Source organism: Cynocephalus volans, chromosome 15, assembly GCF_027409185.1.
Source record: "Cynocephalus volans isolate mCynVol1 chromosome 15, mCynVol1.pri, whole genome shotgun sequence".
Lineage (NCBI taxonomy): Eukaryota > Metazoa > Chordata > Mammalia > Dermoptera > Cynocephalidae > Cynocephalus > Cynocephalus volans.
Window position 1 is genome coordinate 29,892,863 of NC_084474.1, and position 17,394 is coordinate 29,910,256.

At 42.8% G+C, this 17,394-nt stretch overlaps 1 protein-coding gene across 2 annotated transcripts in view; it reads left to right on the plus strand.

Annotated features, from left to right (window-relative positions):
- The window catches only part of RDH10 (retinol dehydrogenase 10), a 28,870-nt gene extending 23,255 nt beyond the window's left edge, over nucleotides 1-5,615 (plus strand). For both annotated transcript variants that reach the window (XM_063079564.1, XM_063079565.1), the window contains 4 exons: nucleotides 41-139; nucleotides 1,329-1,474; nucleotides 3,112-3,243; nucleotides 3,334-5,615. In XM_063079564.1, the coding sequence (XP_062935634.1) occupies nucleotides 41-139; nucleotides 1,329-1,474; nucleotides 3,112-3,243; nucleotides 3,334-3,457 (501 nt within the window). In that variant the 3' untranslated portion in view covers nucleotides 3,458-5,615. The remainder of the gene's footprint in view (nucleotides 1-40; nucleotides 140-1,328; nucleotides 1,475-3,111; nucleotides 3,244-3,333) is intronic.
- Nucleotides 5,616-17,394: the final 11,779 nt, after the last annotated feature.

Consider the following 17,394-nt stretch of genomic DNA (forward strand, 5'->3'; position numbering starts at 1 on the left):
CAATGTCAGTTCTAAAATTTGAATCTCATTTTTCTTTCAGACCACTAAGGCTTTTCTTCCTACGATGCTGGAGATTAATCATGGTCATATTGTGACAGTTGCAAGTTCCTTGGGATTGTTCAGTACTGCTGGAGTTGAGGTTTGTCAGATATAAAGCATTCCCTTCATTCAGTTGGTTATCTTGTGTTGAATACACCAGAATCCTAAGGAGAGTACCTGCTGCCCGTTCATCCATGACCATGCTCTGCCTCTGTGCTGTGTGTAGGGAGTTCCACAGTAACCCAGGGCCAGCAGATTAAATCATTTATGGTAGTTTGACAAAGCAGCAGCAGCAAGAGAAGTAGGTGGGCCAGCCCTCAGTATGGCCCATTTTCATTAGCAACCTCGCTGGGTGGTGGTGGAAGGCACAGGGTCAAGAATGGAACCATGGGGGCAATAGCAGTGCCTTGGGGACAGATAAATGAGCCAAAGGTTCACTTTCTGTTTTGGTCAACTTGCCAAAAGTGAGCCATCTTCTATTAGCTCATCAGATGAGGTGGTTATGGCCAATGTCAGGTGTCCTGCATTGTAAGTTTATAGAACTGGGCTTCATCAAACCTTGTACTTCTCTATATTCAAATTATAAAGCATGTGCATGTGTGTTTTTGTGTTGTTTGCCCTATGGGTGCCTGTAAAATTGAAAACATCACTCCATGCAAATATGCAAAAGGACACAGGATAGATAGCTTCTATACTCAAGGGATTTATATTTCCATTCCTAAATTTAAAGTTGGGTCATGGACAAGAATGTTTTCTGTATATCATGTGTCCTTAGGTCAAGTTCTAGTTTAAGTTTACAACGTATAGTTATCATTTTCATTTTAACTTCACCCTACAAAGAAAGTCAGATCATAACAACTTATACCGTAAGCTAGACTTGCCTTTGTTCTTCTTGCATTAATTTAAACAAACTGGTTTTTTCGGTCCCCTTTACTGAACAAGAGACCATTTGTAAATTTTCCAGACACTTCAAAGTGAACCTCTCTCCATTTTTAACTCCAGCTTGTTAGCTTTCATAGAATCCTTCATGGTAACGTCCCCAAAGTAATATGATACTTAGTCAACGTGGCAAAAAGTGTTCATCTCTCTCTGCTGTTGCCTTGAAAATGTCATTTCTGCACTGAATACATCAGATATGTCTTTTAAAATGGTTTCCTTTTCTCTGCTTAGTCACCTGTAACCTTTTATATCAAACATCTAACCAGTATAATAAGACCAGGGAAGCTTCAGTTTGGTTGGGGATTTGTACATGTACTTAGTATTTCTGTTTTCTGTTCCCTCTAACTCAGGATTACTGTGCCAGTAAATTTGGAGTTGTGGGTTTTCACGAATCCCTGAGCCATGAGCTAAAGGCTGCTGAAAAGGATGGAATTAAAACAACCCTGGTTTGCCCTTACCTTGTAGACACTGGCATGTTCAGAGGCTGCCGAATCAGGTCAGTGAGAACCTATTTTACTAAATTATTGGGAATGTTATTGGGAAAATACGTGGAATTGGATCTTCAAATATAGTCAGCCTTTTGCACTTTAACTGTCATTTGACAGGTAGGTAACCTGTAGTTTTCACTGGTCAAGGCTTGAAGGTTTGTAGAAAATCGGTGTGCAAGATTAACAAGCGAGGGATTGACAAGTGCTGCACTGATAGTAACTCACAGAAATTAATCCAGAAGCATCAGAGAGAAATGGCTTCCCTACCTTCCGAGAAAAAATATCCAGGAGTTTCCTTAGAAGCTACATGTTTAGGAGTTGTTTTTAATTTCTTTCTTTCTTTTTTCTTTTTTTTTAATATTAATGTTGGTAAATAAGGACTCCAGAAGAAAATTTCCTAATGTGACTTTGGTTTGAATATGAAACAATTTCACTGTCACAGAGGAGTAACATGCCTTTTTTCTAAAAAGACTTTTTAATATTACACTCTAGATTTGGAAATTTCCTATTTGCAGCAAGCATATGTAGCTAGATTCACTCTGACAGAATGAGAAGAATTGTTTAGATTTACTAAAGATGAAATAAAATACCCACACACTTAGAAAGGAGGCATATGGGAATATAAATGTCAAGTTACATCTGACTTGAGCTCAGCAGAATAAACAAAACCATGAATCATTAAGAGGATACTTGTGAAGACATGCTTACTTTGAGATCTTTGCTTGGATGGCTTTGAAAGGCAGAGGAAGATAACCGAACCAGTTCCCTGTTGGTCAGGGGCATTGTTAGCACACACTGAACTGAACAAGCAGTGAAGTAGGTGGAGAGTGATTTGAGTCATTGCAGTTTCAGGCTGACTTCGAGTCTGGACTGGGAAATGGACTCTAGCTTTGCTTCTTATCCCGTGGGTATGTGTGTGTGTGTGTGCGTGCATGTGCATATTGGTTTGATTTTTTTCCCTCATGTAATTAAGAACCAGTTGCTGAGGGTCTTGAGGAGCTACCTCTTTTCCTTCTTTAGACAGCAGCAGTTGCAGGTGTCTAAAGCTGTGGTGGGACAATGACAGGTAATAGGAATATATCATATTATTGCATTATTTCAACATGTAACTTAATGAAGATAGGATGTCTATATGCCGTTCATTTCAAAGGCCCCTAGCATATACCTTAGCTTTCCTTATTCAGGCATCCTAGAAGTGTATAGCTGACTTTAATTTCACTCAGAAATATTGTGCCATTATTCATACAACCTCATTTCAACTACAGCTAATAAATACTAAAAGCTTGGCATCTTGTTTTGAGTTTAGGGTTTGCCATACCAAACACTCTGTCCTTTTTCTGTTGAAAGAAAAAAATAGAAAACTAATTTGAATACATTTAAGGCATCTTAAAACCATAATTTTCTCACTTTACAGAAAAGCAGACTAATTTGGCTTTTCTTTTTCCTAGCTTATATTCCAGACTATGCACATAAAATGTGTTCATATTAGGATAATTTGGAAAATACAGAAAAGCACTATGAAGAAAACAAAATGTACTCCAAATCCCATCACTCAGATAATGTCACTATTAATGTTTTGATATGTGTTTTCAGTCTTCCCTATTGGGTTAAATCTTCATTTCACTTTTGAATACATAACTTTCAGGAAAGAAATTGAACCTTTTCTGCCACCTCTGAAGCCTGATTACTGTGTGAAGCAGGCCATGAAGGCTATCCTCACCGACCAGCCCATGATCTGCACGCCCCGCCTCATGTACATCGTGACCTTCATGAAGAGGTAACCAGGAGGGCCCCCCGCACTGCCTGTGTCTTTCCGTGCCTGCCAATACCTTCAAGTTTGCTAACACCTGTGACTTTCCTTTTTCAGCATCCTCCCTTTTGAAGCAGTTGTGTGCATGTATCGGTTCCTAGGAGCGGACAAGTGTATGTACCCGTTTATTGCTCAAAGAAAACAAGCCACAAACAATAATGAAGCAAAAAATGGAATCTAATAGCCCTTTCGTATGGAATATCATTTCTATTAGAAGACGATCAAGATGTTTCAGTTCAATGCACATCAGCATTACTGACATTCTCTGGATTCTAAACTCATGTTGACTTTTTTTTTTAATCAACTTTTTAAAAAAATAAAGTGTAAATTAACTGACTAGTGTACTTGGAAAATGTGATCGGTAAAAGTGAGCTTAGGTTGTTGCCAACAGGGTCCTTTTTGACAGAACCCTAAAACTAGTTAAATCTTCAGACAAGCACTGTGAGATATCTTCAGGCTATCGTTATTTTTCAATGAGCAGAAAGTCTAGAAGTAATAACTGCCGTGTATTTCATGTGTGTGATTTTTCTGAATTCCCATAGTTTACTCATTCCTACCATTAAACTCTAGTCAGTTGACATCCTTGCAACTTCAAGGACTGATAGTGCTATATTTTTTCAAGTCTTCTAAGTTTCAGTTTTGCAAAGACTATGGCTCTTTCATGGTGTTTGTATGTTCAGCTCTTTTAAAAAGGAATTTTGGGGCCGGCCCGTGGCTCACTCGGGAGAGTGCGGTGCTAATAACACCAAGGCCCCGGGTTCGGATCCCATATACGGATGGCCGGTTCGCTCACTGGGTGAGCGTGGTGCTGACCACACCAAGTCAAGGGTTAAGATCCCCTTACCGGTCATCTTTTAAAAAAAAAAAAAAAAAAAAAAAGGAATTTTGAAATCTCCATCAGTTTGAAGTAAATGATGTGTGAGTGTTACAGTAAAAGTGATCAGGTCTCTTTCTTAAGTCATAATGACTAAAGTATTAGCCGAACTTTTAATCTTATTTCTTAATTAATTCATTAAGTGGCTGGAGATCTAGTTATCCAAATAAGATCATACATTTTCTACCTATGAATTTTGCTGCATACAGAAAGTGCCCTTTCCTCAGGAAGTTGCTGTGTTTTATTTCTTCGGATGGACTCTTATCTAGAATACATAGCAGCTTTGCAAAGAAACAGTTTCTAAAAATGGGAACTTCTACATTTAAAAGTCCCCGTTTTTGTGCCAACTATGATTAGTGAGGGGGAAAAATTTTATTCTACGGAGTATTATGGAAGGGTGTAAAGATTCTTTTGAAAGGTTTATTCACATTGTAGAACAGCAAATGACATTTTTACAGTATTTTTTTGTAAAGCAAACTATTTTGTGCCTTGAATTTGGTATATGTGTATTAGTGAAACATTGTAAAAGTGAACTTCTACCTCTGTATCTAAATGTATACCATCCACTTGTAAATTACTATAAACTATTATGTGATTGCTTTTTGCTTTTTTTTTTTTTAGAATGTCTTGTTTAATAGTGACCAATGTTTAAGGCTATTTAAAATAAGCCAACTTTTACTAATTAGGAAGTTTTATAAAGGACTGATTAAATTTAAAGAATTAACATACATACAACTGACTGTGTGATTATTAGTTATAAGCAGTGTTGTAAGGGAAATCATTGTGTTCTTTTCCATTCCATAATCTGCCTTAGTTAAAGAAAAATGTTTGAATGGGATAGTGTTTGGGAACAGATATTAACAGCCTAAGGTGCCACACACTGAAATTTTCAGTGTACCGTCTACCTAGATTAGATACTTTATCAAGGGCTTGTTTATATTGAAAATGAAAAAACAGATAGAACCCCATTACCTGTGTGTAGTTTTGCTGCCCCACGGATCAAATCTGCTCTGTATCCACATGTGGGAAGGGTCCTGGCTCCTGCTAATGTTCCCAACACTGTTCTTAAGGAAGAGCTTCACTGTATGTGGAATTTCTCTTTATAATGATAGCCAAACCTTGAGGCCATTATAATCATTGAGGGACTGGCAGCCTCTTGATTTTTAATTATGGATTTAAATAAGTACTTTGAAGTAGTCTCATAACAATATGAGGTGGGACACATAACTGGCCAGCTCTTCAGATGTTATCCAGGTCTGCCTCCCAGCCAGCCTGGAGCACACACAAACCATCCTAGAGCAATCTATTCTCATTTAATGACCCATTTATCAACCTCAAAACTAAGGAGATTCTTTACGTCTAATTTTATTCTCATGTGTTGTAATTTAAACCTATTTCTATGTTCGTTTGTTATTGCCTTTCTAAGGTTATCCATCTCCAAGTTCAATAAACCTAATTCATTTAACTTTTTTGTAGAAGTCTTTCATTACCACGTCCCAGCCCAGTTGGTTTACTTCTGTGGCTCTCCCTTGAACATTGTCCAAATTCTCTTTTCCATCTTCAGCTTTGGAGTTTGGAAAGGGATACGGTACATGCAAGTTTGGAGCTACGGGATTCCTACCTGTTGAAATTCTTCATCCCAGTATCATATTCTGAGTATAGTGCTACATTGCTGATTTGTGTGTGTGCATGTTTTTCCTAAACATGAAATCTCTTCTAGTCAAGCCTGCACACTTGTGTTGATCATTTGTGTAATTGCCAAGGTTACCTTTCTGGCTGGTTGTCCATCTGCAACCTCCCACCCCACCTTGACACGAATGCTGACTTTGAATATGTTCTTTTTCCTGTCATCTGGCCCATTCATGTGAATGTTCTGGGCCACTGGGCTCCAGGCTGACCCCCCAAGAGCACCACTTCTGTTCCCCAGGTAGTACTGGCCCTCTAACCTTTCAACCAGTTTAATGATAATCATATTGAGAGAGACCCAGGAATCAAAAGTTTCAAAGCTGGCAAAGATAAATTCCAACTATTGTTTTCTCCCTTGATCTACCAGGTCTACTGCTCTGTCACAAAAGATTAGATTAGCTTGACAGGATTGAACTACATAAAGCCACGCTGGTGTGTGTGTGTGTGTGTGTGTGCGTGCGTGCGTGTGTGCATGCGTGTGTGCGTGTGTTTTAAGTATCCTGTTTCCTTGAAAAGCTATAGCTTTCAAATTTTTCCCTAGTTAAAAAAAAAATAAAGTTAAATGTCTTTTTCAAGGATTTCTTTTCCAACTGGCAGAAATAATTCTAAATTGATGTTGACCTGAATCTTGGAAATTTGCTTTTGCCTCCAACAAAATAGAAAATCAGTGGGGGTTGGGGGAGGAGGATAGTTCTTTCCATGCCAAATTTACTGCCTGTGTCTGATTAGAAAGAGGAATAGGGGAAACAAAGCTGTCATGCTCCAGAAGTGTCTGGGACACAGGGCCAGGGGCATATAGTCAGCATTTGTGCACAGTCAGCTCAGCAGATACAGCAGGTGTCTCCTAGGCCAAACTGCTGATAGCAGGGACTCAAACAGCTTGCAGTCAACTCATAGGTACAAATATGTGTACCTTTATATGTGCATGCCACAACCAAAGCCTCAGAGTGTGATGGGGTCTCAACAAGGTAGGGAGGAGAAAGGGGACAGTTGAGATAAGCCTGGAAGGTTTGTGATGCAGCCAGTAGAGTTGGGGATGGGAGTTTGGGCAGTCCACGGAATGGATTCTCAGGAAAGGCCCAGAGGTCAAAAAAGGAAGCTTATACTCATGTGGCTGAAACCTAGAACATGGGATGAGAATGGCAGGCATTCCTTAAGAAGATGTCATCTTGAAAATATAGTCTTCATTCCAGGTTGAGTAATGGGTCCTTCAATTATTACAGAAGAGAGAAGCCCTAAAAAGTTTTTTAGCAGGAAAACAACATGCGCAGAGTTGTGAGTTAATGGGATCAGTTAAGCTGCTGTAAAGAATTTCAGGACACAGGAAGCAGGGAGACCAGGTGGGGGGAAGCCACTGCAGTAGTGCAGCTGAGAGATGACCAGGGCCCGCGAGGGAGGAAGAACTCCCAGGCTGAACAACAATCGCACAGGAGATTTACCCTGCAAGCTCGGGGGACTGAAGATGGCTTCTCACCCCAGAGGAGCCAGGTTGTTTTAAGGGAAGAGCAGAATTCACGAACAGTGAATCTGATTTAGAAATGTTTCATTTGAGATGCCAGGTGACAATTACGGCCAAACAGGTGAACATCTAGCTCTGGCCCTCAGGAAGGAGGTTGGTGCTAGGATTCTGGAGTCACCTGCACAGGAGCTGTGAAGTGAACAGACCCGGGAGGGAGAAAGCACAGAATGATCCAGGGACCCACCTCGGGGAACAAGAGGGAGCAGCAGCAGTCATAACAAGTGACAAAGAAAGTTAGGAGGGGGACTTCCTCCTCTCCAGGAGAAACCAGACGAGAAATAATTATCTCCTCAGCCTAGACCTAATCCCCACACTGACTCACACTTAAGAAACCTCGGTCTGGCCCAAGAAAAAGTTTGTGTGGCCAGCTCTAGGGCAGAGGCCCAAAAGGTGAAGGGCAGTGTTAACAGATAGCACATGGAGCCTCTAGCCGCGCGCTCCGGTTTCTAGTAACTAAATCCATTGTTAAAACGACCAGAGGAAAATTTCTTCCCAAGTGAAACCTGGAAGCTGTTGTTCTTTGGCAATTTTGTTTGCTTGGCCTCAAATCATGACCTGCTTAATTGCGCAAGCAACGTTTCATGAGAACCCTGGGGAGAAGCAAAATGCGCTTTGAGTATCGCCAAATGGATACATGTTAGTTCACATGAACCGTTTTCATGTGCCAAAAAGATGAGACGGGACCAGCTTCTATCAGTCTGCTCAAAGGGATGGGCTCCTATCTGGTCCCTGAAGCACTAAAGTCACGGCCGGCCAAGAACTGCCGGGTCAGGTCTCAGGTCAAGATGGATATGCCCACCGCACTGCCCAGCTCGCCCTGGCAATGTCAGGGCAGAGCAGTGTGTGACCACAGCCTAGCTGCTATTTATTATGGCTCCTCCTAGGGCTTACAGTTCCTACATTCCGATGCTATTTCAATGCATTTCACGACCTCTCTCTCTCCTCGGGAAAGCACTGAGAGTGTGCAGCCACACAGGCCAGAGAATCCTGCTCCCTGAGTAGTTATCTCTCATTCCTCTTGATCCTTTTCTGTAGAGAACTTACGCAATGTCTTCCAGGAGCTCCTAATGAGCTTTTGTGCTGTTACTGTTGAAACCTTTCTTACCACTAGTCAAAGGCAAGAGAATTGATTAGCAAGAAAAACAAAGCATCTTCAACCCAGATTCTGAGGTTTTCCTGTCAAGGTGATTGAAACCATGCTGCAGGGAGAGATGCATGCACCTAGCAGTCATGAGAAATGCCCCTTGCATTGCCCACTCATCCTGGGTGGTCCACCTGGAAGCCACTCAGCAGGCTGACCCTCCCCCGAGAGGAATCCCAGCCTGGCTCCTCCATCCCAGCCCTCCGCCTGCACGCAGGCTGCTCCCCAGCCAGCCCAGCTCAACTAGGACTGAGTGGTCCAGGAGGCTGATGGGCAGGTGGGGGGTCTTGGCCCAGACACAAGCACACATGTGTATATGGACAGGGTAGCATCCTGCAGCCGTAGATTCCTGAGTCACAGAGGTCAGTGTTGTGGACTGAACCATATCCCCATAAAAGATATGTTGAAGTCCTAACCCCCAATAGCTGAAAAACGTGTCCTTATTAGGAAAATAGGGTATTTGCAGGTGTAATCAAGATGAGGTCATGTTGGATTAGAGTGTGGCCTAAATCTGATTACAGAAGAGACACAGAAACACACACGGAGAAGTTGCCATGTAATGACAGAGGCAGAGACTGGAGTGATGTAGCTACAAGCCAAGGTACATCAAGGGACTGTACCAAGGACCAGAAGCTCAGAGAGACATGGAACAGATTCTCCCTCAGAGCCTCCAAAAAGGAACCAACCCTGCTTATACCTTGATTTCAGACTTCCAGCCCCTAGAACTGTGAGAATAGATTTCTGTTCTTTTAAGCCACCCAGTCTGTGATACTTTGTTATGGCAGTCCTAGCAATATACTCACCCTGAGCTCAAATCCAGCTCTGCCCCTCACTAGCCACATATCCTGGGCCCTTGTCTTAACCTCCATAAGTCTGCTCATGTGTAAACTGGGAAGAACAGCAGTACCTACATCAAGAGTACGAAAGGATACACATAAAGCACATAGTATTGTGCCTGCTACACCTTGTAAGCATTCAGTAGATTGCACTAGGTTGATCACATAAAATTGCTGTTACTCAACTGTTTTGGCCTACAAAAATGGCCATTTCATATAGTTCAGCCTAACAGTAATGATGGTGGGGGCGGGGTTGGATGGTGACAGTGCCCATATCAGAGTCCCTATTGATAGTACTGTTTTGTGTTTCCAACAATTCTCAATTCCCTGATACCAGCCGAGTATCCTACCATTCCAATCCCGATGGGTTAAAGGCTCAGTCCCACAAGACTGCCCCCACCTCAGATGCCAGACTCAAGTGGGGTCCCCAGACTTCCTGCTCATCTGCATGGCTGACTACAAATTCAGGTTCAATCATTCACTAGAATGACCCAGAACTCAGGAAAACATTATACTTACAATTATGGCTATCATAAAAAGATCCAAAGAAGAGCCAGATGAAAGAGATGCACAGGCCAAGGTGTGTGGAAAGACAGGAAGCTTCCATGCCTTCTCCAGGGGCACCATCCCAGTACCTCACTGTTCACCAACCTGGAAGCTCTCCAAACCTGGGTATGCAAGAGTTCTTACTAAAGTTTTATTACATAGACATGATTGATCAAACTATTTGGCCACTACTGAATGAACTCAATCTTCATCTGCTCTTCTCTCCCCAGAGCCCCAGAGGTGATGAGGGATATAGCAAATTCTAACCTCTCCCTTAAAACTCTGTAAAGACACCCTCACCTTGTGCCCTCTCATTAACATAAACTCAGGTATGGTCAAAAGAGGCCCAATTTATTTTTGTGTATTTTTTTGTTTGTTTCTTTTTGTTGTTTCTCCCCGCCCCCCCCCCCTTTATTTTTCTTTTTAGAGGCTCCTTTTGAACAACAAAAGACACTCCTATCACTCTGGAAATTCCAAGAGTTTTAGGAGCTCTGTGCCAGGAACTGGGGACAAAGACCAAATATATTTTTTATTTAATACCATAATACCTACTGTGTTACAATTAGTTATTTGTACATCTGAGGACAAAGGTCTTATTTTATTTGTCTCAGTAGTCCTAGTCCTAACACCTCACATAGAGCCAAGTACACAGTAGATGCTCAATAAATGTCAACTTGCTTGACCTTTGTGCTCTTCAAATACCTGGTGGTCATCTCATCTGGGAAATATGTTAACTTTGCCTTACCCAAGAAAGGGACTTCCCCAGGTTTTCTGTGCACGAAAGCATTCATTGTTTTCCTGCTCCGTTGCTTCTAAAGGAACTGGGAGAAGAAAGGAGCTTACTACTGTGCGAGGGTACTTCAAAAAGTTCATGGGATGGTTTGCACTCTTTTAACCTATTTTTCCACAAACCTTTAGAAGTGCGCTCATATTTACTTGCCCTTTGAGCTTTGCTCTGACCAACCTCACCTGTATGCAAAACGTTCCCGAGGGCCAAAAAAGTGTGTCGGGCTGCTGCCACATGCCGCTCCTACCAAATCGACCACCGAGCATGCTCCCACGCCCTCGGAATAGGAAGGTCAGAGAGTAAAGAAAAAGTCAGCCAGGATCCGAAAAGGACGAGCATCAGCGCGGAGGCAAAGTGAGAACTTCAATCTGACCCCTATAAACACCATTTCCTTCTGGCTTGAAGTGACACGGGGAAGCCTTTTTTCTTCGGTTTTTTGGGGGGGTTTTTTTGTTGTTGTTGTTGTTTTGTTTTGTTCCCCCCCCCCCCCACGCACACACACCCCCAGAAAAAAAAATGAATAAATAGAAGTCTCTATTGCCCAAGCTCTGCCTTTCATTTTCCACCCTTTTCTCTGACTTTGGCCCTGGCTTGGCACCGTCAGGTTTTCTGTGATTCACCGCAGGAGGCCGAAGGGTCTCCGAAACACGCCTGCAAGCGGAGCGGAGATGCTTTTCTCATGACGACTCCGCAGCCCAGTCGCTGCCCTCAGCATTCCTACTGCGGAGGCCCTGGAGAGCCGGGAAATGCAGGACCTGGCCAGGGAGCGAAGAAATGAATGCGCGGCTCTCACGGAAGGAACTGGATGGAGCACAAGCTGCGGCCCCGCGGGAGCTTCCCCAGCCACGGCTCCTCCAGCTGCTCCGGCTTCCTGCCCCACCACCGCCTGGAGCCTGTCCCTCGGGACCTCCCCACAGCCGGCGGAAAGCCCGGGAACCACTTCTCCTTACCTGCTGCAGATGCGATAGAAAACTCGAGGACATTCTGGAGAAGAGGGACCCGCCAGGTTTCCCTCTCTGGGACTGAGCTTTTGGGAGCTCGTTGCATTCGCGCCTCTAGGTTTCAGCCCAGGAGCCGCTGAATGAATGAGAAGTTTGTGCAGTTTGGATACTTCTGGCGTATGCTCCATGAGGAAATGCCTGTTTGAAATGATTTATCTTAGAGGGGAAGAAGTAGTATTTTATGTATGAGGAAAAATTACGTAACTCCGAAGATCAGTTAAATGTCAGCTGAAAAGGAAAGGATAAGGTTCTGTGGACTAGAGAAAAATGCACAAAATAGCAGGATTCACCAGGCCAGTCTACCTTCCTCTCCCTGGCAGTGGAGGCTTGCAGGCTGAAGGAGATTTCATAATCAGCCTAGGGTTTCTAGTACTTTCTCATTGCCCCTAAAATCAGGTTCATGTGCAAGCAAACCAGTGACACATTGAAAATTTGGGAGGTAAGAAGATGAAAAAGAAAGGGAGAAGAGAATGGCTTAGCTTTCCAACTTCAGGTGAAACCTGTTTAGGGAACACACTCCAGTCTTAGAAGAACAGCTATTTAAAAGACTGGAAGGGCCACCCTGTGGCTCACTCGGGAGAGTGCAGTGCTGATAACACCAAGGCCACGGGTTCGGATCCCATATAGGGATGGCCGGTTTGCTCACTGGCTGAGGGTGGTGCTGACAACACCAAGCCAAGGGTTAAGATCCCCTTACCGGTCATCTTTTGAAAAAATAAATACGTAAAAGACTAGAATCCTTCTGCACTACTATTGATGGAAATATAACATGGTGTAGTCCCTCAAAAAATTAAAAACAGAATTGCCATATGACCCAGAAATTCCACCTCTGTGTATTTGTCCAAAAGACTTGAAAGCAGGGTCTGAAAGAGGTAATTTGTACACCCATATTTATAGCAGCATTATTTACAATAGCTAAAAGGTGAGAGCAGGACAAATATCCATTGGTGGGTGAATGGCTAAATAAAATCTGGCATCTACATACAGCAGAATATTATTCAGCCTTTAAAAGGTAGGAAATTATGACACACGCTACAATACGGGTGAGTCTTGAGAACATTATACTAAGTGAAATAAACAGTCACAAAAGGATAAATATTGTATGATTCCATTTACATAAGGTACCTGGAGTAGTGGGACTCATAGAGACAGAAAGCAGAATGGTGGTTGCCAATAGCTGGTGCGAGGAAGAGAAATAGGGAAGAATTGGTTAATGGGTACAGGGTTTCAGTTTTGCAAGATGAAAAAGTTCTGGAGATTGGCTGCACAACAGTGTGAACACACTTAACACCACGGAACTGTTCTCTTAAAAGTGGTCAAGATGGTAAATTTCACCTTATGTGTATTTTACCACAATTAAAAAAATAATAATAACAGAACAGCCCGGTCTTTGAGAAGGCAGCTTTGCACTGTGAGTAGCCATAGCAGATGGTTTCCTAACCCAATGTCACCCTTGTCTGTGACAAGAGAGGAAGAAATCACAGGACAAACCCTATGAGCTGATGCCACATGCTGGACACTGAGGACACAGTGAGGACCAGGATACACAGGTTCCCTGTTCTCAGTGGACCAAAGGCCAAGACATTTGGATGGAATAATTTCTCTATGAACAGTACAAAGACTTCGGCCACATGTACTTCTGAGTGACCTAGCAGTGCCTGCCCTGGATTACCATGGCTTCTCAAGCTCCCCCACCACTCCCAGGCTGCACCCAGACATAAAGTCAACTGTGTACTCAAAGCCGTACAGCACTGCTTTTCTGTGTGTCCCTTGGAACATTAATCTCATGAGATATCACTAGAAAAGCTCTCCATGGCCAAAGACCATCCCCAGGAACACTAATACTGAGGGGCATACAGTTCTGAGTAACCCTGAACATGAGGCTGTTATTTATGCTTCACAGTGTGTCTGATCGTGGCTGAACAGGTGGTCTCCTTGAATCAGGGTTAATCTTGCTTTTCTTCCTCCCCCTGGAGTGCTTAGCACCCAGTAGGCCTTCAGGGCACGTGAGCTATGGTTCTACACACTTGTCTTCCTGCCAAAGCTAAGGAGGAAGTCTACGCAGTTGGGAACTAGCTCTCCAAATGGCCTCGGGTGGACAGAATGAAAGTCAGAATGACTTGTCCCTAAAGTCTTCTGGTCCTTCACCTCCCTAGCAGATGACCTGAGGTATCACAAGAAACCACAAGGCCTAGGCACTGCTGGGGGACCTGACAGCTCACAGGCAGCCAGCAGAGCTGGCCGTGCCTCCAGAGAAGCAGAGTAGAGACCACAGGGGCAGGGAGTCAGACCACCCACTGCCCGGGGCCCTGCAGACCAACCCAGGTGTCAACACAGACACTCTCCAGTAGGAAACAGGACACCTCTAGGCTCCAAGGTCTTTGGGCCATCTTTCCCAGCCACATTCACCCACCTGAGGAATAACTGCCCGACCACAAGGCTACAACCCACTTGTTAATGCATCTGTGGGCAATTCTTGCCACGTTGCTACTGAGGTTCCAGGTGCTTACAGTCATCAGGTGAAACTTCCCATTCATGGTGATATTTTTTTATCTGTAGCTTTACCTTGTCAGTTTTCGTCTGTCATCTCACTCATGCATTTTCCTCCGCTCACATACTTTCCCCCACCTCCACTCTTGACATCCTCCTGGATTCACCATCTCCCTGGGGATCACTGGACTCCGTCCAGGCATTCCTACTGTTTTCGCACCTCCAACATTGGCTCCCAAGTGCACTCAGCCTCCATTTCTCTGGGCCCAGCTCAGGTCTTACTCCTCCCACAGAGCCCCAGAATTGCCCAGCTGGAGGTGCTACCTCCTTCCCACCAGTGAACTCTGCGAGTGCTGGGTCCCTTGCTAGGGGCCCTCACTGTTCACGTGACAGCTGAAAGCAACTGCAAGGCATGGACCTTACCTTATTCATCTTTTATTTCTCCTCCCAAGTGCCATAGCCCCCCACCTGGCACACAATTTGCGCTCAGAAATGTTAATTGAAAGAATATATGCAATTCAATAACAAAAAGTCAAAGAGCCCAATTAAAAAATGGGCAGAAGACTTGAGTGGACATTTCTCCAAAGAAGACATATAAATGGGCAATAAGCACATGAAAAGATCTCAACATCATTAGTTTTTAAAGAAATTCAAACCAAAAACATGATGATATACCAGTTCAAACCCACTAGGTTGGCTATAATAATAACTTTTTTAAATCAGAAAATAAGTGTTGGTGAGGATGGGAGAAATTGGAACACTTATACATTGTTGGTGGGAATGTAAAATGGTGCAGCTGCTGTGGAAAACTGGTGGTTCCTCAAAAAGTTAAACATAGAATTGCCAAATGCAATTCCACTCCTAGGTACATAGCCAAAAGAATAAAAGTAGCTATTCAAACAAAAACTTATACACAAATGCTCATAGAAGCACTATTCACACAGTCAAAAGTCGAAATAACCCAAATGTCCATTAATGAATGAATAGATAAACAAAATTAATACTCATAAAACAGGATATTATTTGGTCACAAAAAGGAACAAAGTTCTGTACATGCTACAGCAAGAATGAGCTTTGAAAACATGCTAAGTGAAAAAAGCCAGTCACAAAAGACCATAAATGATCCCATTTGTATGAGATGTTTATAATAGGAAAGTCTATAGACAGAAAGTGGAAACAGAAGCTGTTGTTTCATAAGACCAGAGGTGGGAGGATGGGGTGACAGCTAAAGGTCATGGACTTTATCTTTGGAGTGAGGAAAATGTTCTAAAATTGACTGTGCTGATGGTTACATATACCTGCGAATATACTAAAAGCCATTGAATTGTACACTTTAAATGGGTAAATTGTATGGTATGTTAACTATATTTGAATAGACCTTTTAAGAAAAGAATAAATGAATGTATTTAATAAACTCTTCACATTCAAGTTTTAGCATTCATATCTGAGAATATTCAGGTAATATCCCAAGGGTCTATGACATGCCATCATCTAAATTTGCTGAGGCCCAATTTGAATTTCATAAACCAAGAGGCTGGAATTCTCGAGGGAGTTCCTGGGCCAAGTGGGGAAACAAGATGCTGGCCAGATTCCTCCACTCACACAGCATCAGTGCTCTTTATAAATAAAGGTAAAAGAGAAGTGATAGAAAGTCTAATACCACTTTCTTCCTTTGTGAAAAAAAAAAAAATGGCCTTGGTTGGGATGGGGGTGAGGAGCATAAAGTCAATAGGTATAAAAGAGTGAAGCTGTTCACTATTTTACGGTTCCATGAAAGTCTTTGAGTTTTCCCGTGAAATATATAGTCTAGTATATTTAGAATCCTGGCTTTCAGAGAGAAGAAGTCAGCACAAATCTAGACAGAATGTCCGGATTTACAGTGCTTATTCCACGAAAGTAGCTCCAAGCTATTATTGGTACCCAAACAAAACACACTGGCTGGAGATAAAGACATTTCCATACAGGTGCCAAGCCCTCAGGGCCAAGGATAGCACAACCCTAAGCATGTGAACCTCATCTAAGACTCCCGGGATTGATCATGGATGACGAGGGATGTGAACATTTGCTGGTGGAGGCAGCACAGGCTGATAACGAGGAGTGACAGGCGAGAAAATATAATGGCAATGTCAAATGGATCCCCCTGCAGCTATGGGCAACCACTGTCTATTGACGGAGTAGCAAGACAGGTATTCTTTTTTTGTATGTTTTTTGAAACTATTAGTTCCTTCTCACCGCTGTGTCCTCCTCCCACCCCCCACCCACATACACACACCTTTTAAAGCAGCTGGGCAGGAGGCCACAGACTAGAAAAAGATCAATAGCAAATGCTATTTGCAGTAAAAGATCAATAGCAAATGCTCAGCCTCACTAGAAATTGAGGAAATGCAATTTAAAACCACAAAGAGATATCATCTCAAGCCTATCAGACTGGCAAAAGTGAAAAAACGAAATCTGACAATACAAATGGTTGTCTACGGTGTGAAGCAACAAGAACGCTCATAATCACTGGTGGGGCACACAACCTCCAACATCAGCAAAATTGAAGACAGACGTGCCACTTACCCACCCACCCACCACGAGACAGAAAGCCTAGAGAAATCCTCACATGCGCACAAAAGGAAGTGAACAAGAAGGTCCCTGTAGTATGTTTGTATAAGTAAATTGGAAACAACCTAAACATCCATCAAGAGGATAATGGATAGGGCCGGCCTGTGGCTCACTCGGGAGAGTGTGGTGCTGATAACACCAAGGCCACGGGTTCGGATCCTATATAGGGATGGCCGATTAGCTCACTGGGTGAGCGCGGTGCTGACAACACCAAGTCAAGGGTTAAGATCCCCTTACCGGTCATCTTTTAAAAAAAAAAAAAAAAGAGGATAATGGATATATTGTGATGTATTCATTCCATGGACTATGACAACGCAGAGAAGGAAGGAAGGAACTATTGCTATATACACCAACACAGATAAACCTCACAATGTATTGTGGAACACATGTAAAATACATGATTGGATGTCACTTATTTATAGTTCTAAAGATGCAAAATTATTTTGTGTTTATTTATGAATGCTCATATTAAAGAAGAGTATAAAAGGATACATAAAATGCTCAGCACCAAATTTTAGATAGTGCTTACCTGTGCAGAGGAAAAAGAGTAAGATAAGATGAGGGATGAATACAGAGAGGCTTCAACAGTGCAATGCTTTGTTTTTCTTTCTTAGAGTATGAATATCTGAAG